The sequence below is a fragment of the Histomonas meleagridis genome (genome assembly GCF_020186115.1).
Source record: "Histomonas meleagridis strain 2922-C6/04-10x chromosome Unknown contig_15, whole genome shotgun sequence".
Taxonomy (NCBI): Eukaryota; Parabasalia; order Tritrichomonadida; family Dientamoebidae; genus Histomonas; species Histomonas meleagridis.
Window position 1 is genome coordinate 28,703 of NW_027150778.1, and position 24,289 is coordinate 52,991.

The following is a 24,289-nucleotide window of genomic DNA, read 5'->3' on the forward strand; positions in this document are numbered from 1 at the left end:
ATTCATATATTGCAAATCTTTAAAAAACATAACAATTCCAAAATCAGTAACATCCATTGGATCAGGTGTTTTTGAAGGATGTTCAAGTCTTCAATTTATCAATGTATCGAAAGAAAATAAAAATTATTCTAATAGTGATAATGGAGTACTTTATGATAAAAACTTTACAACAATTGTTTGTTATCCAATAGGAATTACGAACAAAACATTTGAAATGCCAGAAACTGTTAATACAATCGGGAATCATGCATTTTCTGGATTTTTAATAACTACATTTATAATACCAGTATCAGTTACAATGATTGGATCGTTTGCATTTGGTTACTGTTTTAATTTAGAAACAGTTATTATTGGTGAAAATGTTAACACAATTGAGGGCCATGCATTTTTTGAATGTTCTTCATTAACTAATATTACAATTCCTGATTCAGTTATATCAATTGGATTATCTGCATTTCAATCTTGTAATAATTTGACAACAGCTATTATTGGGAAAAATGTAACTTCAATTGGAGGTTCTGCATTTCAATGTAAAAATCTCAAATGTATTTATTTCACTGGATATCAACATCCAATAGAAATAGATCCCAATTCTTTTGTTGATACACCAGCGAAATATGTTATGACATCAGATTTATATCAAAACATAACATTTGGTAATCTTAGCGTATCCAAAGGTTCTTCAATTGAAGATTGCGAAACGTATCAATGGCCAACACATCCATTTACTAATTCCTTTTCTAATTCCGATACATTTACTAAGCCAAACACATTTTCTAATACTTATGCAATTACAAAATCGAACTCATTTACTAAGTCGAATACTTTTGCAGACTTATCACATTTTCCAACAACATTTTCGTTTTCATATATATTAACTAAAACTTATTCAATTACGCAAACATTAACATTACATAACAAATTTTCAACACATTCATTCACATTTACTTATACTGATTCAATATCGACATATATTAACTCTCAATTTATATATTACGAATATTCTATTTATCAATATTCTACTTATTATTTCTATTATTCCAATTACTTTACTATATTTCCACAAACTAAAACACAAGAAAATCAAATTCCAACAAATGTTTTAATTGGTATTATATGTGGTTCTGTTATTGTAATTTTATTGATTATTGGTATTATAATATTTGTAATCCGCAAAGGTCAAAATAATATTTCAAAATCAACATCTAATGTTCCATCTAAATCTTCTTCATATAATATATCAGAAAATGTTGACAAAGGAATAACTAATCTTATCAATAATGAAACAGATAATTGGATATGATTTAAATAAAATGCTTCTAATGGTTCACAAAATAATCGCACTGAAAATATATGAAAGAACTCATTTTAAACCTATTTAATATAAAATATTAAATAAATGCTATTTAGTGAATTATCATATTTTAAAATCCCATTTTGAAATTTTTGGCATTTAAATGAAATAATGTCATACAAATAATATGAACATGATAAAATATTCCATTTTAACTTTAACCAGGGGCTCCACGGTTCACAAGGCTGCCCATGGGCAAAATTGAATGGGGTGGGCATCAACGATACACTTTGAAAAACCGGCAATTTGGTGTGCAAGTTTGAATGGTATTCAAAATATTTATCGTTATTCTGAAAATTTGAGTATGCTTTGAATTTTTTTGGTGCGAATATAAACGGTCACATATAAACGTTTTCATAAAAAGAACATTTGCTTACGAAAACAGTTCCTTTTCGTTCAAGGACAAAAAATGGAGATTTGCGCCCACCATAAACCAAAGTTTAAAAGTCATCACAAGATGTACCATGAATATTTGAATAGTTTATGACGGAATATTATTTGAATACACACTCAAAATTTGTTCGGTTTATAACGGTCGGATATTCAAATGAAATGTTCTGAGGCAAAGAACAGTGATCATGGGTTGAAATACCTACAAGAAATTGAACAAATTGTTTACAAGTTAAATGATGATAACATAAAAGAAGTTACTGAACTCCTAATGAATTTATATAATTCCAATTTTCAAAATTCTTTTATTCTCATTGTATGTCAATTAATATATTCATTATTTTTATCTAAACCCATGAATATTTCTCTTTATATTCAATTTATTTATTTTATTTATGAAAAAACCAAATACAAAATTTTTGAAATTTTTACTCAAGTTCTTCTTAATAATGAATCGCACGAATCTTACTATTTTTTAGAAAAACTAATTGAACAAAATATTATTAGTAAAGAAATTGCAAAAGCTAAGACAACATTTTTGTTTATTAGTTATCTTTCAAAAAAAGATTTCCATGTATTGAAAGAAGAAGAACAATTTCAGAAATTCTTTAATGAAAACTTGAGTGAACTTTCAAAGAATGATTGGGAACTTCATAAAAAACTAATTGAAGAAGGAGTTAATCCCAATGAAATTGCAAAAATAATTCGATCTGATGAAATCGAAAAACTTCAAGAAATATCATCACAAGCAAATTTTGATTTTAATCAAACAATTGAACCATCACTTTATGAAAGATGTTCATTTGTTAATCATAAAAATGTTACATTAATTGATTATGCAGCATTTTTTTCTTCAGTTCAATGTTTTAAATATTTACTTATGAATGGTGCAAAAGTAGAAAACACAGGTAAATATGCAGTTGCAGGTGGAAATGAAGAAATTATTCATTTATGTGAACAAAATCATTCATCGTTTGAAGGTGCATATGAAACAGCAATTAAATTTCACCGAAATGATATCTTTAAATATATTTACGAAAATAAAATTCTTAATTTTACTAAACCAGAAGAAGCTGTAATGTCATGTATTACATCTTTTAATTATGAAGTTTTTTCATTTTTGGAAGAAAGTGGTATAAAAATCGATAGGGAAAACATTTTAGAGGTTGCAAAACTTGGAAATCTTTTCTTCGTCAAATATTTCATCAATAAAAATAATTATATTCCAAATAATCTCCTAATTGAATCAACTTCTTCAGGAAACATTGATCTTGTTAAATATGTATCTGAACAAAATGGTATTGATATTAATTTCGAAGATTTTTATTTTTTCTATTTAAAGTTTAAACTTTTTGATTTTATGTTTTCAATTTAAATTGAGATTTCCTTAATATTATTTCAAACAGCTTTTCAAATCGCATGTTTTAAAGGTTACATTAATATTGTTAAATTTTTTATTAAAGAAAAAAGAATGAGTGTTAATATCAAAAATGTTTTAAAAAAAAATTTCAAATCCAAAATAATTTTTTAATGTTTTAAATATTTTTAAGGCGTTTCTTTTATAAGTGTTATACACCACTTTATTATGCATGTTCTGGAAATCAGGTTGAAACTGTTCGATTTTTGCTTAAACAAAAAGGAATTGATGTTAATGTGAAAACTGTATTTCATATTGATTTAAATTAGTTTTTTATAATATTTTGGTGTTTCTTATTTTTATTTGAAAGTGTGATTAATGGAGCATGTAAGAAAGGTTATATTGAAGTAGTTAAAATGTTGATTGAACATGGGATATATTTAAACTATAAAAATATTATTTATATTAATTACTTTATGTATATTTATAATTTTTGGATTTTTTATCATTGATTTCGAAATGCATTGGAACAAGCATTAGAAAACAATCAATTTGATGTTTTTCGATTGCTTCTTGAACTAAAAGAAATAGATATAAATTCAAAAGACGTTTATTTAAATTATTTGTTGTTTTTTTTTATGATTGGAATTTTTAATATAAAGCTTGAATTTTATTAAGTATATTTCAAACTAAGCTTATGCTTGTATTTACAAATTGTGATACAGAAATAGTTAAATTACTTCTTGAAGAAAAAGGATTTGATACCAATGCTAAAGATATTTATTTGTTTTATTTAAAATTTATTTTAATAATTTTTTGTTTCAAAATTATATTTGGAAATTATTTATATTATTTAGAACAGCACTTATGTATGCATCTAGATATGGTCATACAGAAACAATTAAATTACTTCTTGAACAAGAAGGAATTGATATTAATGCTAAAGAGATTTATTTGTTTTATTTAAAATTTATTTTAATAATTTTATATTTCAAAATAATATTTGGAAATTATTTAAGTTATTTAAAACAGCACTTATGTTAGCATCTTCAAATGATCATATCGAAATCGTTAAATTACTTGTTGAACAAGAAGGAATTGATATTAATGCTAAAGATATTTATTTGTTTTATTTAAAATTTATTTTAATAATTTTATATTTCAAAATAATATTTGGAAATTATTTAAATTATTTGATACAGCACTTATTTTAGCATCTGAGAATGATCATATCGAAATCGTTAAATTACTTCTTGAACAAAAAGGAATTGATATTAATGCTAAAGATATTTATTTGTTTTATTTAAAATTTATTTTAATAATTTAATATTTCAAAATAATATTTGGAAATTATTCAAATTATTTGATACAGCACTTATTTGGGCATGTATAAAGGGTCATACAGAAATCGTTAAATTACTTCTTGAACAAAAAGGAATTGATATTAATGATAAAGATATTTGTTTGTTTTATTTTATATTTATTTTAATAATTTTATGTTTCAAAATAATATTTGGAAATTATTTAAATTATTTAAAACAGCACTTATGTGGGCAAATGATAAAGGAAACACAACAATTGCCAATTTACTTCTTGAATTTCAAAACAATAGTAATACTAACAAATTTTATTTATTTTGTTTAAAATTTATATTAATAATTTGGAATTTATTCAAAATATTTTCGAAAACCAAAGATTGTGTTTTGAGCTAAAATAATCAAATGCACTTATTTTCATTCTTATAGATAAATTTATATAAACACTATTATCCTCACCACGTTATGTTTATGATTATGTTTGAATATTTTAAGGAAATAAATAAATTTTTGTTTGATAAATTGTTATTTTTTTTTTTTATGTTACGTACGAAAAAATTTAGCAAGAAGATAAACATCTTTGTGTAACCAAGGAATAGTGTTGTTATTTCCATAAATTTTATAAAATGATATAAATGTCGAATATGCTGAAATTAATGTATGATTGTGATTAATTTCAGCGGATGGATAAAATATATAGAAATATTATTTTTCTAAAGCATGGTGAAGATATTCACACAACTTACAAAGTTAAAAGAGTGTGTCAACTACAAAAAATGTTCCGATGTTTTTGAACTATATGCATATATTTAACAACTGTTTAAACCTATACAAATCAAATTGGAAACAATAAAATATCTTCAAAAGAACACTTGAAGCAGATCCACAAAAGCGCATAAGTGCATTTGGGATAATCTAACATCCATTCTTTGAGTCCGTTCTCAGCAGGGAAACATTATGCTGAAAAAAGTTCGTAAACCTATTTTGAATCTGAAATTTGTAAACCAAAAATTCAATCCATTTTGATCAACTTATAAATTGAGAAGATAATTGGTTGGATGTCTAACGGGCTATTCCATCATCGAACCCCTCATGCCACTAAATCATTTAACCTCTAGGCGCAATATTTATTTTTTAAAAATATCTGCTTTCTCCTTTGTTCCATTATTCTTGTTATTTTATTTTATGAAGAGTTTCGATTTCGTCCCGTTATCCAAAATTATATCCATTCAACAAAAATTATCTGTTTATGTTGCAGCGCTTGTTACAACAGAAGATTGGACGCGCTCGGTTCTTCTATACGAAACATGGGGGAGAGAATTTATTGAAAGGTATGGCGGAGTCCTTAAATTTTCTTCTGCTACACCCTACAAACCTTTCGAAAACATCACACTCGTTAATCCAAAATATGTTAATGGCGGATTTCGAAAACTATTTTATCTTTTCAATGATTCCGTCAAAGACTTTCTCGAAAACACAACATTACAATGGATATATCGTGCTACCGAAGATTGTTATGTTAATCTAGACTTGTTTGGCGAGTTTTATGAAAAAATGATTTCACAATATTCACCGTCAACATATGTATTCAAAGGCCAAGTTTGTCCATACATCGGTGGGACGTTTTACATTCATGGTGGGAGTGGTTGGTTTATCTCAAGAGCAGCGGCGCAAAAATATTATGATTTACTTGACACAATGACACCTTATTATGTCTCTCATTATGTAGGAGATGATGTTGTAATATATAACTTCACAAAAAGAATGAACTTAACTGCGAAAGATATAGAACAAAAAGAATTTCTGGGTCACTCTTTTTCAAATGATGATTTCGAAAGAATTCGAACATTAAATTTTACAGGAATAAAAAAATGCCCACATGCAACACATAAACTTAAAGAAACAGTGTTTTGGCATTCTGGAAGAAGTGATAATTTCCAAATGGTGCATGGGAAAGAAATTTACCCAAAATTACCTGATAACTTATATCATGATTTTGGATTGTGTACAAAAGATGAATAATTTTTTTGTAAATATAAATTTTGATATAAATAGTTTTGTGTTACTTTTGATATGTATGGATCAATTGATTTCTAATTGCGTATCTTCTTAAATGAATGAGTTGGAAGCAAAAAAATTTAATCATTTAACATCACATTTCACATTTGTAAAGTTTACTGAACTTTTTCTATACACCAAAATACCGGTATTGTTCTAACAAACTTTGTGAATTCGCATGGAAATCGGAAGGTGCTCTTTTGATAATTGGTATCCAATATTTAGGAAAGACACCGTAAGAGGATATTTCATCCCAATCCCTAATGACTTTAAAGAGTTTTTAATGAAAGGAGAATTTATTGTTGATGAACAAATGTTTCCAGATTTATGTGCTAAAGTTAAAAATGCAATTTCAGATTTAAATGGAACAGCTTTTGTAAAGTTAAACTTTACTGCTCCTACTGATGCACAATGGATTGGACCACAAAGAACGATGGAAGTTAAGACATTTGAAGATGTGATCTACCTTCTTAAAGCTTCTACACGTGTTCTTGTTGATTTAACCAAACCTTTTGGGGAAGAATTTACTGAAACATTGAATCCAATAATTGTTCTTAAGAAATACTTTAACTATAAACGAGACAGAGAATTTAGAGTTTTCTATAAAACCCCAAAGGAATATTGGGTATCATCAAGATACGGTGATGTTCCATGTAAAATTGATGAAAAAGATATCCAAAACTGTATTCAAAATTTTATTGATAAGTATGCAGAAACTCTTGGAGATAGTCATTTAATCTTAGATTTATATATTAGCCCAAAAATGCGAACACATCTTGTCGACATCGCACCATGGAATGATGCTACTTCTTCTTGTTTATTCGATTGGGATGACATTAAAAACATGAGTGGTATTAAGGTAAAAGTTTCAACTGATGTGTTTGTATACCCGAAAGAAGATCCGGCTGTTCCTGTTGAATTAATGGGAGGCGCATCACTTGAAGAAATTATTGAAGCGATGAAAAAACTTGAAGAATTAGATAAACAAAATAATAAAGAATAAATATAAATACATTATAAATTTTTCATTGATGCAAATTTTTGTGTTGATTAGGTGTAAAAAAAATCAATAAAATAAATGATGTGTAAATCAATTACATGAAATTGAAGTTTTTATTGATATAACTATAAATTAATGAATTTATTAGATAAATTAATCTTTTTAATCTAATGAAATGGCGCCAATTTAAGAAACTTTGTTTGAACAAAATTTATATCCCAAAATCATGCAATACAAAGAGCCTGCGAATACAAACATAATCATTGATCTAGATTCCAAAGAATTTATCAAACAGCTACCTCAAGAACCTTTTACATTCAATCAATTATCAAAATTTATTACAGATGCAATTTCATTTTATGAAAACAGAGATATAAAACAATTTTATGACATGCTAACAAGTATTTATCAGGCAACACAATGTAGAAAGTTTCAATATTATGAAATATTTGAAAAAACAAATTTTCTTCAACTTCTTCTTGACCAATTAAGCCAAGATATTAAAGATGAAAATATATTTTCGATTACCATAAAGCTACTTGTTAATGTCACATCTACTGATCCAAAGTTTTGTGAATTATTATTTTCAAATAACATCATTGCAATATTGCAACAACTTATTAGCCAACCAATGCAAAACCTGAACTACATTAAATATTACATCAAAATCTTGAGTAATCTTTGTAATATCTCAAATGAAGTTCGTGACGAGATAATGAATAATTTTAATTATTATTATTTTATTTCACTTCTTCAAAGCAAAGAGATCACTAATGCACTTAGAAAGCAAGTTTATCAGCTTCTTTTTTCTTTTCTTTCATATCCACTTGACGATGATCAGATTCAAATTTTTTATAGTTATTTAATTCCACTCATAGAGCATTGTACACCTGACACAGAATATGCATGTCTTCTTATTCTTTCTAAGCTATCAGATCACACTACTTCTTTTTTTTGTGATTATTTCCAAAATTCTATTTTTCACTCTTTTCTTAAGAAAAACCTTTCGCAAACAGATATATCATATTTGAAGTATTTATTTCATATATATCAGAACGTAATCTGTTATGCATTTAGTAGTGAGGATAATGTTAAACTTCAAACTTTATTAATTGATGACATCGAAATTATACTTCAGCATATTGAGTCGAATAATTTTATTATATGTTATAGTGTTTGTAAAATTTTGGTTATGATAATACAAAACTCTTGTGAACTAATGAATATCATAAATTTCGAAAATTTGATTGAGATATTGTTTAAATTTGCTAAAAATTCGAATTTTGATTTGAAAAAAATTGGTTTTTATTGTTTAACTTTGATATTAAATCATTATCCTGAGTTCTGGAATAAACTTTTGGAAAATAAATTCGTCGAAATTTTGGATGACTTTTTGATGTTTGAGGATGAACAAATGAATAAATGTTCTTTGATTCTTTTGGATTATCTAATAGATAATTTCGAAGATATAAATATTTTATCCGAATTTGTACAAGCTGGCGGAAAAGAAGAATTGGAAGTTTTGTTGGCATCAGAAAATGAAGAAATAAATGGAATGGCAACGAAAATATATGAAGCAATAAAATATGTTGAATAATGCGGAAATCTTGTTTCAAAATCTAAAAAAAGTATAAAATCTTTTTATTTAAAGTTCAAATTTAATTTAGTAAAACGCAAATACATAAACAATGCTATTTTAGTGTGAAGTAGTTCATAATAATTAATTATTCAAATGGTTTATTTTTCCAAAATTGATAATAAAGGAGTTATTCTCTTTGATGATATTTTAAATTTCTTTTTTAAATCTTTTCATGTAATACATACCCAAACATTATTTCAAAAGCACAATGTAAATTATTAAACATTTTAATAAAATTGGAACAATCCAAACAAATAGAAATTGAGTGTAGAAAAGTTTTTTTTTATATGTTCATTAAGTCTAAATTACTGAATTATATATTGAATATAACACGAGATTCTACACCCAAATGATCAGATAATCGATTATAATACCTTCTATTTCGAATTTTTCGATTCTCGAAGCGAAATCAAGAACCAAATTATTTTTCTTATGTTTAAAGAGAAATATATATATATAAAACGATTTTTTTAGCTGCAAGATGCATAGATTTTGACACCAGCCTTCTCATAGATCTATGGGTTAACAACATCAAATTATTAAATATTTAATATGTTGCATTAACACAACTTTAAATAATTACAAACTAATTCTTAAATAGTTGCAATAATTCATTATCATTTCCCAATATTTGTTCTGTCATTTCTTTAATCCAATCACTTGATGAATAAATTTTTTTAGCAAGATCAATAATATTTTGTTGCAATGTGAAATCGATTCCAATTTCTAAAAGACTTTCTTTTAATTTTATAGTATTCAAAAGCATTTCGAAGAATTTTGGTATAAGATTTTGGCATGTAACGAAAAATTGTGTTTTTGCCAAAAATGGAATCAATTGATACAAATTATTTACATTGTACTTAATTTTTGGTGGTAAATAATCGAAAGCCTTTTGTAGAAAGACATAAAATTTTGATGAAATTTGTGGACAATATATAATAATTGACAATATTAATGTAATAATTTCATAAATTGTTTCGAAGTAATATTTATAATCATTTTTATATTCTTTTGAAAACATTTCCATTGAATAATTATAAATTAGTTCGAATAATTCATTCGGAAGTTGAAAACTTTGCGTTATTAAAAATGTAACAAATTGAAGTGGAATTGGACGAATAGAAAAATCACAAAATTTTATTGAGTTTAAAGAAAAGTTTAAAATTTTTATAATATTTTCATTTGCTATTTGTTTTGTTGAATATTTATAAAAATAAGTCAAATAAATCAAAATTATTTTTGTTGATATTTTATGATTAATTTCGGATTTAAACTTTTCAACAATTAAAACAAATTCATTAATTGGAAAATTTATTTGAAATTTTGTTAAAATTGTATTTAACAAATTAAAAACTTTAAAATTGTTGAAATCATTTAATGAAACAAAAGCGTTTTGAAGCAATTTATTAAATATTTCTGGTGGAATTTCTAAATTATTTTTTAGTAAAAAATCAAAAATTTGAAATATTTTCGAATCATTTTGTAACATTTCAAAGAAAACAATTAATGATTTTGGATATTTTAATATAAAAATTTTTAATGTCTTTTCAATATGTTTTGTAATTATTTTTATTTTGTTTATATATTCTATTAATATTTTTTCGATTTCTTCAAATAATTGTTGAATTAAATAATTCATTGACAAAATTCGAATTAATTTTAAGACTTTAATTTGAATATCAATATTATTTTCTTTAATACTAAATTCATCACCTAATAAAAATTGTTTAATTTTCGTTATTATAAATGGTAAACAATTTATAATTTCATTAATTCTTTTTGATGATAATTTACATAAACTCCAAATTGTTGATGAAACAATTTCATACTGATTAGTATTTAAACATACACCATATAATTCTAGTGTATTTACTATACATTCAGTGTAATTAGGAAATGTATACAAGTAATATGAAACCGCTTCAATTGAACGCGATTCAAATTTCTTTGCGCTATCAAAAAGTAAAGGGAAAATTTTGTCAAAAAATGGTAAAACGTTTTCTTGGAAACATTCGACAAATGCAGCAAATCCAATAATAGATAAATTATGTATTACGATATTTCCTTTACAAAATGTTTCAAAAAGTATATTTAATATTATTTCCATAAAACTTATATCAATTTTTAAAGAAAAAATTAATCGAACAAAAACTTTCATTGCATTTTCTTGTATTGTTTCATGAGGTATTTGGATTGCTTCGATTAATATATTTAATAATTTCATGTTAAATTGAGAAAATCGTTGATCTAATACTAAATCATCAAAAATTTCTAAAACAAGTTCTTTAATTGAATGATTTGGTGTTTGAAAACATTTTAAAAGAAATTCAAATGATTGATTTAAATCAACAAAAAGGATTTCAGTGATTTCTGATATTACTAACAAAGAAGAAAACAACTCATTAAAGTTTGAATATTTTAATGATTTAAAAATAAAACAAAACAAATTTTCGTTTGAAAAATATTTTTTATAATTTCTTAAAAACTTAAAACTAACACAAGTTGATAAGTTATTATAACAACATTCATTATCAAACAATTTAGAAGAAAGAGAAATAGCTAAATCCAAAATACTTTGGAAGAAATCTTGTGAAAAATTTGAACCGAATTTACCAATTATTATATTAATTGGTATAAATAAAGCGATTTTATTTGTTATTGATATATTTTCTTCATTAGAAATAGTAAAAAAACATTGTAATATTTCATTTGGGTTAAATTCGATTTCACGTAATAATTTTGATAATAAATTACATACTGAAAAACATTCATAAGAAATATAAAAACATTCGCAAATAAATTTTAAAATTATTCCATTAAATGAACTAATATCAATGTTAGAATATTTAGATAATGAAACTAAACATTTTAATGCAATATGCTTTAAATGCATATCATCTGTATTAAATGAGTTTTGTATATATGTTAAAAATAATTGTTCGTTTTGATTTAAAAATGTCGAATTTAAAAATGGAATAAGTAATGATATGAGTAATAAGCCTAAACTAAATGAATCTTGCGTGGATAATAAACTAACAACAAAATTTATTAGTTCAGGCCATTCTTCATGCGAGTTAAGTATTGGTGTTATTGATTCAACAATAATTTCTTGTATTAAATAGTTATGAATTAAACTTAAGACTTGTAATATATAATTCTTAACAGCATTTTTTGTTTCAACATTTAATTCTTTAAATGTGTTTTTTATAAGCCTTTTGAGAGCTGAAGCAAACAAAATCTGTATATCATATTTGAAATTTTCTGATAATGCTTTAAAAATAATTTCGTACATACTAACATCAGAAGATATACGTGTAATTGTTTGACTTACTTGTTCTTGATTTATAAGGTTTAAATATTTATTTATGTCAATTTCTCCTTCAATTAACTTTTTTTCCAATTCCATTTTTATTAAACGTTCGCAGTCAACGTTGACTAAGATATCTTAAAATAATCAAAAGATATAAAAAATAATATTTAAAAAACAGCTAATTATAAAGGAACAACATCGCTGATGAATGTAATTTCAAAATCATTTTGTGATTCTAGAAAATCAAAATCAATATTTCATGAATTCATTTTTTCATTAACATGCTAGAGAATCCTTGCAAAAGCAGAATGGAAAGACACTTCAATTTCCTCTTGAGCTCTAATCACCAACTAAGAGAAGTTTGAAATTGAGGTTCTGGATTTCTCGAGGCGATTTTTTTTTCAGTGGTTTATCGTCTCAATTCTTCTCACTTTTTGCTCATAAAATATGGTGTTCCCCAAACCAAGTAATTCAAAATCTTCGATTTTTGTAATAAGCCCTCAAATTTAAGATAAACCATTCTAATTTCTATACTTGCAACCTCAATGGAATCAGAGATTTCTATAAATGAATGTGAACCACTCAAAAAATACATGTGCAAAGAAAACATAAAAACAATCATTGGTTCTGCAAATAGTGGTCCAAATTTTGTTTTTGTAACAGATCAATTTTATCCAATAATTTATAATCTTGATACAGCTGAAATCAAAACTTTCAGCGGCAAACCAAAAACAAAATCAAGCCCATGTTGTATAGATATTTCTGCTGACATGAAATATGTTGTTACAGGACATGAAGATGGATCAGTTATTCTTTGGTCAATTCAAAAAGGCTATTTGTTAGCAAAAGAGCACAATAAAATGCACAGTTCACCCATTTCTCATGTTAAATTCGACATGAGCCAAAACAATATTTTTGTTGCAGATTTAGCAGGTATGGTAACTATTATTCGTATGTCATATGTGCTTAAAGTATTAAAATTCAAAGAGGTACTTGTTTACGAAGGCAAATCAAAAGTTTCCCAATTAATCTTATCACCAGTTAATTCACCATTTTCAATTGGTTTTATTGTCTTTGGGACCAAGTATGTAATTTTTGATCCGGATGGTACAAAGACGTTTATTATCAAGGAATCATCTTCACCCCCAAATTCTCAAATTGCATTGCAACCAAACAATAAAAACATTTATGTATCAATAACATCGCTTAATCTCATTGAAATATATCAAATGACATCTCCACAAAACATGAAATTTTTTTCCAAGAAAGAAAAAAATGATGAAGAAATTGCATCATTTGAATTTCTTTCGCCTACACTTCTTTCTTGCATAACATACAATGATGTAATGACGTTAATGACCATTAGTGGTGAATTAATTTGTCAAAGCAAATCCGAGAAATTAACCGAAATTTTTAATCAAGCACATGATACGCATTGCTACAACCAAAAGATTCTTGTTTCTGTTCGTAGTGGATTATATTCCTTTTCATTTCTTCCATACGACGAATTAATTATCGGCTTTGCTCAAAACGGAGATTTTTCAAAGGCATTTAATCACCTAACCGAAATTTGTTTAGGGATTCAACAAAATTTTGTAGGAGTCCCAACAAATTCATCGTTAAGGCGTATTAAAACGTTTGAACTGTTCCAACAAATATCATTTAATTATTTAGAAGATTCTTTTAAACAAGATCGAGATATCATTTTAAATAATTTAATATTTTTAATCTACACAATTATATCATTAGATTTTTATGAATTTTTATTAAACGAAATATATAAATTATTTAAAGATAAAGAAAAGATTGATATCTTTTATGATGCAATATTTAATAGTAGCACAATAATTATTGATTATTGTAATGAAGAATTTCTTATAAATTATTTTGAATATTTAAACACAATTAATAAATTAAAAGAATATGAAAATAAATTATCTACACATAATATTGGTGAAGAAACAACACAAAAACTTTTACCTATATCAATTAAATATGAACTTTATACATTATTAGAGAAAATATTAAAAAATGATCCCGAAAAAACTATAATTGCATATTCATTAATCAAAGATCAAGAACATTTATATAATTTCATTGATAAATTATTCGGAAAAGACATAAAAATTGAAAACAAATTAATATTACGTTTATATACAATCATTTGGCTTATGAAGCCTAATGAAGCAGGTAAATATCTACGATTAAAATCATATTTTTCACATAACTTTAATAACGCAAATTTATTCATTGATTCACTTATCCGAATATTACCATTACATATTTCACCGAATAATACATTAAGAATTGAACATTTAATTGAAGCAGTATTACAAGTAATTAATGATGAAAAATTTGCACAAATAGAATCAATTATTAGTAAAATTATACCATTCATCATTACAATCCAATATAAACTTAGTAAAGATTCTATTAAACATATAATAAGATGGATATTTGAATCATCACAACCCGCATTATTACGTCAAAATTATTTAAACGCGTTAATCGAAGAATATCCAAATATGATACCTAAAGATAAGTTACAAGAATTATGTGAACAAGCAGGTTTTATTGATGTTATTATGGATCGATATTTACCAACTAAATCATATTCTAAAATCATTAATATGTTAATCAAACATAAAGAATCACGACCAATAGTATTTGATTTTATTGAACAATATATTAAAGATTATGATGAAATGCGAATAGCCATAATTTCGAACATTACATTATTAGTATTATATGACTCAAATAAAACTGCAACAATTATTAATAAATATTTTCCAAGTTTACATGATGAAATTATTGAATTATTACCACAAAAACAAAAACTTTTATATTTAGATTCATTACTTAATTATATTAATAATGTATCAATTAAACAACATTGGCTCGTATTAATCTTTAAATTATTATTAACATATTCATCACAAGAAGCGTCTAAATTCTTACAAAAATATATATCACAAATAGATCTTGATGAAGTACAACAAATTAGTCGAAATAACATTGATTGTCAAATCCAAATCAAAATTTATCGACAACAATATCAAGAAGCAGTTGAACAAATTGGGTATGAAATAGAACGTACATTATTAGAATTTATAGAATCTGATAGTAATATCTCGCCTAAAAACATTGAAGAACTTAATGATTATAAAGAAATAGAATATTGTATGGAAGTCGTCCGAACAGCTTTAACTTTATTACAAGAAACTAAAGAACAAGGACATGAAAAAAGATATCAAAAAGTTTGTTTAAGTTTCCAATTCCCACTTTATCATTCACAATTTGCAAAAGATAATATATCACAAACGACGGCATTAATATTTGCTTATTTCATTTATGGGTCATTAAATATATCAACTGATGAACAATTTGTTTATCATGTGTTTTGTATCTTGACATTACATTTCACAGGATTAAAAACAAGTATTTATAATGAAGCTGTTCAAAACATATATAGTCAAATCACTTATAGAAAAAACATTTTAAGAGGTTTAGGGGAATTATTAACATCTGATTGCTTAAACTTAATCGAAAGAGTGTATATACAATCAACTAAAGGTACCGAAGTTGTTTCGAATTTATGTGGCGTATGTAAAAGATCAACATACTCTCATAACTTTGGGGAAAAAATCGATATTTTCCCGTGTGGACATATATTCCATCAAAATTGTATTAACAATAAGAAAAAATGTCCAATATGTACAAAAACGAACAAAAAACATCGAAAGAATATTAACATATTTAATGATGATGGTGCACCGAAAAAATTATCAACAAGAAGAGTACAACAATTAATGAGAAGAATGGACTTCGCATTAAAACGTAACTTTAATAATGACGAAGATAATATAACAAAAATGAAGGCAACGTTCTTCGATTATCAAAGTCAAAACCAAAATACAAATAATGAAAATACAAAAAAGAAATTAACAAATTTGGAAGAACTTGTGATAGCTGATAAAGAATATACACTTGTGAAAACAACTTAGATGAGTAAAATAAATAATAATCTTAGGTAAGTTTGGTTATGGAAATATCTGGAATTGGTGTGATGTCGATTTGATTTGAGAATTCAATTTGATTTGGAGTTGGTCGAAGTTGTGATAATTTATACGTACGAGTCGCTACTTGACTGGGTGGCGTAGCTTTAATTGATGCTGGTAACATAGGAAGTGGATAAGGTGATGCTGGAACATATTTAGGTTTAACATTTTCTGTAGTATTAACTTTTTTGTTGTTAATTACATGTATATGAATAGGGCGTTGTGGTAGTGAATGACGTCGAAAAAGAATAGTAGAAGTAGAAGATTTGATATTATTAAAATCTTCTTCAAGATTGATTTTTTCCTTTTTAATTCGATTTCGAGCATTGATTTCATTGACTGTTCGATATTTTAAGGAAGCTAAAAATCGTTCCATTTTCTGTTTGCTGCTCATTAAAATTTAAAAACAAATTTCAAATGTTTATTTCTAATTACAGCACTTTTTGGTTTGGGGTGCCTCATCAAGCACTTGGGCTTCTTCTTTTTTAGCAAGATATTCATCTCCAAAATCAATAGATGAAAGAAGTTGACTAAGTATAGGTAAGATATTTTCAATGCCAACACCTGTTTTAGCTGATACTTCAAGAAATTTACAATTGTTTTGTTGAGCAAAATCACAACCTTCATCAGATTGGACTTTTCGATCTTCAAGATCAATTTTATTGCCAACGATAAGAATTGGAGCACTTTCGCCAGCAGATTCATGATATGATTTAATCCAATCACTTAATCCTTCAAAAGTGTTGCGTTTTGTTACATCATATACAACTATAGCGGCTACTGAATCTCTATAATAAATAGGTGCTAATGCTCGATATTTTTCCATACCTGCAGTATCCCAAATATAGAAAGTTTCTGTTATCCCTGAATTATCATAAATCGCTTTAAACATTGATGCACCAATTGTTGGCACAAATTGATCATCAAATTGCTTTTTAAGGATTGCATTAGCAATACATGTTTTTCCTACAGTCGTATCTCCAATCACTGAAATATTAAAATTTGAACTCATTTTAAAATTTGTTGAATAAAATAAACGTTTTCTATTTGAGTCAAAACTGTCATTTAGGAGGGAAAAAAATGAGCGAAGAAGAATCAATTCTTGAAGAACCAGAATTTCAAGATGACCTTGAGGAAACAGAAAGATTAGAAAAACTTGCTTTAGATTTACAGGATGCTATTCCTGTTAGATCACTTCCAAAACAAGAATATCTGGAAGCAACTGTTATTCCACTTTTATTAGAAGGGATTTCTTGGATTGTTAAAGAAAGGCCAGAAGATCCCGTTGAAAGTTTAGCAATGTTTCTAATTAAAAATAATCCAAATGAACCTGAAACACAAAATAATGTTGATACAACAAATCATAATACAGAATAATTGTTGTCAGTAAAATATTATTATTTCCAAATGCTCACATTTTTTTAAATTTGAATTTTTTATAATGTACGTTTAAATATACTTTTAATGTAAACTATTAAAAGAAGAAACGTACATTTAAACATTGCAGATGGAAGAACCAAAAACAGAAAATGAACCTTTAACTATTTGGGATGCCATTAAAAAAGGTGATCTTGGAGGTTTCAAAGAATCACTTAAAAATGGATATACACTTAAAGACGAAAATGAAGAAGGATTAACACCACTCTTTTATGCTGTTAAATGCCGTCAAAAGGACATTGCTCTTTCCATTATTCATTCTAAATTCAACATGGCACGTAGAGATAGTAATGGATGTGATATAATGATGTTTGCAATTGATAATGATTTAGATTCACTTGTTTTTCCTTTATACAAACAAAAATTCCCGATTAGCAATGTAGATAATGATGGCCGAAATGTTCTTCATCATGCAGCCATTAAAGGTATGAAGAAAACATGTGATTTACTACTCAAAGCTAAAGCCCCAATTAATGCCCAAGACAAAGATGGGAACACTCCACTTCATTATACCATGGTTAACAAAGTCACAGGTCTTCTTCAATTGTTTTGTAATTTCAATCCACCCTTAAATCTTCAAAACAATGCAGGCCAATCCATTGCCCATCTTTCAATCTATTACCGTAGTGTTGATATGGTCAAGTTTCTAGGCAATAAAAAATATGGGGTTAATTGGAATCTTGCCGATAACGAAGGTCTTACACCAGCTCTTATAGCGGCCAAACTTGGCGAACCAAAGATTCTCGAAACGCTCCTTAAACTTGGCGCCTCATCGCAAGCTCGAACAAAAGATGGTTCCACGATTGTACATCTTGCAGCCGAAGGAGGACATGCGAACATAATTCCTGTCTGCTCTGTACAAGGAGCGCCAGTAAATGAGCCGAATGAGTCCGGCGTAATGCCAATTCATTTAGCATGCGCAAGTGGCTCAATTGAAATTTTGATGGCTCTTCAAAAAGCGTTAGCAGACTTAAATGCGTCTGATGCAAATGGAAATATTTCTCTCCATTACGCAGTGAAAGAAGGTCATCAAGATGTAGCAAACTTTCTTGTTGAGCATTCTGTGAACATCGATGCTAAAGGAGAACATCAAAAAACGCCTTTACACTTAGCAGTGGAACTCGAAAAAATTGATATGGTGAAGTTTTTAACAGAAAAAAATTGCGATGTAAATGCCAAAGATGAATTAGGAAAAACGCCATTACATTATGCTGTTGAAATCATTAATGTTCCAATAGTAAATATTTTATTAAGTTCCGGCGCTGCTACAAATGCTGCTGCTAAGGATGGAAATACGCCATTACACTTATGCGCAACTCGTAATGCTGTAGAAGTTGCTAAACTTTTAATTAATGGTGGCGCTGATGTTAATTCGCAAAATCAAATGAGAGAAACTCCTTTACATTTGGCAACAACTTGCGGTGATATTGAACTTGTAAATTTGTTTATTGAAAATCATGCAAACCTTAACGGGAAAGATAAAGACGGTAATTGTCCTGTTAGTAGAGCTGTTATTTCAAGCCATCTTGACGTTCTTCAAAAGCTATTTGATTCTGGTGCAGATATGAACATAACCGATGCTAACGGTCAAACACCACTTCACATCTCTGCCAAAACGCAACAAGAAAAATTCATGGAAGCCCTCCTATCGTACAAAGTTAACGTCTCCGTGCAGGATAATAACGGTCAAACACCACTTCACATTTCATCCGACTTATGTAACTTGAAAATGGTTAATATGTTAATTGAGGCAGGCGCACCTTTAAATGTAACTGATTCAGCTAAAAATACTCCATTACATTTAGCCGCTTTAAAGATGGATAAAAAAGTTGTGGAAGCATTAATTAAAGCAGGTGCTGATATAAGATGTGTAAATGATAAGGGATTAAATCCAACTCAAGGAGTGAAACTAACATTTTCGAAATATATGAAGGCGTTGGCTGCTGAACGTGATGAACAAAAAGAAGAAGTGAAAACTGATGAATATGTAGCTGGTACAATTTTCGGACAAAACAACAAACCTTTAATGTCACAATCAGAATTAAGAGAGTCATTTTGTTTGTGCTGTAAAAGAAGAACTGCTGTTGCAGCAATGCTTCCATGTGGTCACCTATGTGTATGCGAAATTTGCTTGAAAGAACGAGTTAATACGCTAAAAGTTTGTCCTTATTGTAAGAACGAAGTCACTGGAGCTGTCAACATTCTTTACGAAAATTCATAAAAACAAATAATATTTTTTTTAACGGTCATTTTTTGTCATGAAAAATTTTTCAACGAATGACGACTCATCACACTCTATCCGCATATTAAAATGATTACTCAAGAAAATAACTTCAAAAAACATAAAATCAAATAAATTTTCAAAGATTTACTTATCAAATAAATGAAATTAAATTATTTATAAAAAAATAGATAGTTTAATTAGTCCGCGCATTTAATTGATAAGTGCTTCACCAAAAAAAACTGAACATATAATTAGAAATTTACACTAAGATCATCAAAAAAATCACAAAATAGGTCATCTTGATCATGATCTGTTCCAAATATGTCTTCAAAATTTATCTCGTATTCATTCATAGGTTTTACGACGTCAGTAACCTTATTAGAACTATTATCCTTTTTTTCTATTGTTAATGGAATTTCAATTCGTTGCTTTGCGTTCTTAAGTTTCTTCATCCATCTTGTCTTAATTTGTATATCTGATCTTCCTGGTAAAAACTTTGAAATTTTTGTCCATTTATGACCAAGTTCATTTATTTTTTGGATTAAAATTGCGTCTTCTTCTGGGGTCCACGGCGTTTTTTCTGAATCGATTGATAAGTAATGTTTCCATCTTTCTCGACATTGTCGGACATTTCTTGTTTTCATTTCAGCTGATATTGTTTCCCATGAATGCACTCCATATTTTTCTACAAGCTCTCTTAGTTTTTTATCTTCTTCAGGTAAAAATTTCTTCCTAATTCTTCCCATAAATCACAATGAAGAGGCCAATCAATGAATTCTATGCTATCAAAAAGTTCATTTGCAACTCTCTATAATTGAAATACGGTGCGGGTTTGAATACCATCAGTCAGCAAATTGAGATGTTTACAAAATTTATAAAATCTTGTGCTCAGAAATCAAATTTTTGACAATTTGGCTAAATGAACAAAAAAATTTTTCTTGTTGGGCAATAATTTTTAAAAATACTTTTCGTACTTTCTATAAAAAATTAAATTCTAAATATGTTATAAAAATATTTAAAGAATCTCTAAAAACAAGAAATTTCATGTTTTAACGCAGATCACCCCACCTTGTCCTTCTCAAAAAATCCGTTATTTAGGTCCAAAAGTGATCACCATGTGCACAGAAATTTGAACGTAACCGACAAATTAAATTCACAATTTTCAGTGGTTGAAATTTCGAAATTCAATGTTAAGGAGTGGTTTGATTGAATTCAGTTAACAAAAGTCTCCAAAACCGCTTGTCAAAAGGTTGCAACATCAAAATGTCAAAATATTATATGCCAAAATATCAACGAAAATTTTCGTTTTCTTACAAGGCTATTATAAAATTAAATCATTTTTTAAGAATGATTTTTTGATATTTAAATAAAATACAGCATATTTAAACTTTTTTTAAAAAATTGAATATGATCAAATAAATCCAAAATTTTACTTTAATCAGCTTAATTGTTAATATATTCAATGTTGTTGTTTAGCAAATCTTGGAAATGTTACAAGCAATTGATTCAACTATGAAATATGCATTTCATTCTCTTCTTGTTTTTTGAATACTTTATTTTCTTACCCATTATGCAAACATTTTTTAAGAAAACAGCACCAAATCTTAAATCAGATAATCCTCCAAGCGATAATATAGTAGTAAATAAATGTGTATCAAAGTGGATCAGTGATTTTGTGGGGAAAAATAAGTGGCTTTGTATTGTTGATCAATTATATATTAAAGATAATTTCAACTTGAATGGTCTAAAAAGCATAGTTCCAAATTTCAATGAGTCGTTAAACAATATTTTATCCGACAATGGAGACCCACAATATAATGAATCATCAAAACTTTTATACGGCTTAATTCATTCTCGATACATTCTCACATTTCCTGGTGTTGATACAATGCTTAGTAAGTATCAGCAAAAAATGTTTGGAACATGCAGACGAATTTCATGCAACCATCATCCATTACTTCCAATTGGTTTATCTCCAAACCCAGGCGAATCAACAGTCAAAACATATTGTCCATCATGTAGAGATGTATACACGTGCAATTCTAAACTTGATGGTTGCTACTTTGGGCCATATTTTCCAATGTTTTTTGTTCAAGCCCATCCGAATTTATTCAGTCAGCCAAAGAGAGAACCAAATAATTTGGAATTTTTGGGAATAAAAATAGAACCCGAAAGCGAAATGAATCGATCCAAATATATCAAATCTAAAGGTGAAAACATAAGTAAAACTTTTATGTTGTAGAAATCTTCTAATTGTTACTTATGAATTCTAAGTGTGTTTGGCTTCGTTAATAACTTGGAAATGAAATTTTGGAGATCTGATCCAAGATTGAACACTTGTAGAAGCATTCTTGAAACTGACTATTATTCAACCTATATTACATTCGTTGTAAATTTGATCATTAGGTTTACATGTTTTGATATGTTATCCAAAATGCCGAATGAAATTTCTCATTTTTAAAATCAGCTTAATATTATTGTAAGTTTGATCATATTTTGATTTAATAACAAATTATTTTCCTGTGTATTTATGACAACTAGTGAAATACAAAAAAATTTTGGTACGATCCGGCTACCCAAAATAAATTTATCATCATATTCAAAATTTTTATAGTTCTGCTTTCTATTTAACTATAAAAATTTCTTTTCTTTTTTTGATACTCCAAAAATTTCAACGCATCGTTTTAGTAAAAAACAGTTCATATTGAAATTTTAATGTAAAAGTTTTGAAGATTTACATGACCATCGGTAATTCGGTAATTAGGTCATCAAATTTTGTAATTTTGTAATTCTCTTTACCTACTGGATATTGCCTGGAGAAAAAAATCTATATTTGCGCAAATAAACTTGAAAACAGTTTTTTGTTCAAAAACAAATGATATTTGCTTGAATGAGTGATTTAAATTTCATTTGAGCGATATCTTAATCATTCAAAACATAATTTTATAAATATTTATTTACATTATATTTCTGGTAATTTGTATTTTTCCGACTTGTTTCGACGTGATTCAACAAAACCATTAACGACTTGGTATTTTGTATCATAATTTGATCCGAAAAATCCTTTGTTAGCCATCTTCAGATGATGATTGATTGCAACTTTTGGTTGATTCGGATCGAAGTTATGTCTGATGTGATTCATATGGTAAATTGGTGGATCGAGGTTAAAAGTAACAGAATCGCAAACGTTATTAATGTAGCCAATCAGCCAGTTGTCCCAATTGTATCTTCCCATGATAAATGGCGGAATCATTCGTGGATCGAACGGTGGAGAATCTGCTCGAAATGTGAAGAAATCGATACCATATGGACTGTGGTCACTGTGTTTTGATTCTTGAACCATAGAATCAATGTCAGAAAGAAGATTTTGTTGATTAAATCTTAACTTGTCATATCTTTTGTCTTCTAAATCAAAATCAATTCGTTGACCAATAATGAATGGGTTTTTGCCTTCTAATGCTCCATATACTTGCTTGACACGTGGAAGCCAACCTGCTGAAATAAGAATATCACTATTTATAAATGTAATATATTTCGATGGGCAAACATCAATTCCAAGCATAAACCATTCATTGATGTATGGAACACCTGAAAGATCTGTACGAAGTCCAGAAGCAAATATTAATCTGTCTTTTCCAAATGTTTTTTCAATCTCACGAACAAACGTACCTGTCGGATCTAGTTCTTGAGAACTTATAAGCATGAGCACATGTGAAGAAGGCGAAGAAGCAAGCCATGACGAAACTGCTAATTTTAATTTTCTGAATTGTTCTTTTTTGGTAACTGGACGAGGTACAGTAACAAATGTCATATCTTCGATATTTTGATATACTTTTGGTTGAGATTCTAAACATTCTGGACAGTTACATTGATTGACTTGTTTTACACCTATTATTGGAGAAATACTTATATTAATTAAAATAACAATTATAACACATATTATATATAATACCCATAATTTTTTTGGAACTCTTTTTAGCTTGAACATTTGTGAAATGTTATTTGAAATAGACTTTTTTTAAACGGCTTCAACACAAACATGTTGAAGATTCTGTTCTAAAAGATCTTTTTCATTGATAAAAAATACATAAAAAAGAAGCTACCATCGGTAATTATGCAACAAAAAAAATAATGCATTAATTCAAA

The 24,289-nt window shown here is 27.2% G+C and overlaps 6 protein-coding genes across 6 annotated transcripts; 4 read left to right on the forward strand and 2 right to left on the reverse strand.

Annotated features, from left to right (window-relative positions):
• Positions 1 to 5,602: 5,602 nt before the first annotated feature.
• GO595_001732 (uncharacterized protein) lies at positions 5,603 to 6,439 on the forward strand (the record flags this gene model as incomplete). The annotated part of the gene is made up of 1 exon (XM_067914563.1): positions 5,603 to 6,439. The coding sequence occupies one exon, from the start codon at positions 5,603 to 5,605 to the stop codon at positions 6,437 to 6,439; it is 837 nt and encodes a 278-aa protein (XP_067777981.1).
• Positions 6,440 to 6,653: 214 nt separating this feature from the next.
• Positions 6,654 to 7,478, forward strand: GO595_001733 (cell division cycle protein; the record flags this gene model as incomplete). The annotated part of the gene is made up of 1 exon (XM_067914564.1): positions 6,654 to 7,478. One exon carries the CDS (start codon positions 6,654 to 6,656, stop codon positions 7,476 to 7,478), a length of 825 nt encoding a protein of 274 aa, XP_067777982.1.
• A 9,431-nt stretch (positions 7,479 to 16,909) lies between these two features.
• On the reverse strand, positions 16,910 to 17,494 carry GO595_001734 (ras-related protein Rab-31-like; the record flags this gene model as incomplete). The annotated part of the gene is made up of 1 exon (XM_067914565.1): positions 16,910 to 17,494. One exon carries the CDS (start codon positions 17,492 to 17,494, stop codon positions 16,910 to 16,912), a length of 585 nt encoding a protein of 194 aa, XP_067777983.1.
• A 68-nt stretch (positions 17,495 to 17,562) lies between these two features.
• Positions 17,563 to 17,859, forward strand: GO595_001735 (Dpy-30 motif family protein; the record flags this gene model as incomplete). The annotated part of the gene is made up of 1 exon (XM_067914566.1): positions 17,563 to 17,859. The coding sequence occupies one exon, from the start codon at positions 17,563 to 17,565 to the stop codon at positions 17,857 to 17,859; it is 297 nt and encodes a 98-aa protein (XP_067777984.1).
• Positions 17,860 to 17,989: 130 nt separating this feature from the next.
• Positions 17,990 to 20,140, forward strand: GO595_001736 (ankyrin repeat protein; the record flags this gene model as incomplete). The annotated part of the gene is made up of 1 exon (XM_067914567.1): positions 17,990 to 20,140. The coding sequence occupies one exon, from the start codon at positions 17,990 to 17,992 to the stop codon at positions 20,138 to 20,140; it is 2,151 nt and encodes a 716-aa protein (XP_067777985.1).
• A 2,965-nt stretch (positions 20,141 to 23,105) lies between these two features.
• GO595_001737 (uncharacterized protein) lies at positions 23,106 to 23,954 on the reverse strand (the record flags this gene model as incomplete). The annotated part of the gene is made up of 1 exon (XM_067914568.1): positions 23,106 to 23,954. The coding sequence occupies one exon, from the start codon at positions 23,952 to 23,954 to the stop codon at positions 23,106 to 23,108; it is 849 nt and encodes a 282-aa protein (XP_067777986.1).
• Positions 23,955 to 24,289: the final 335 nt, after the last annotated feature.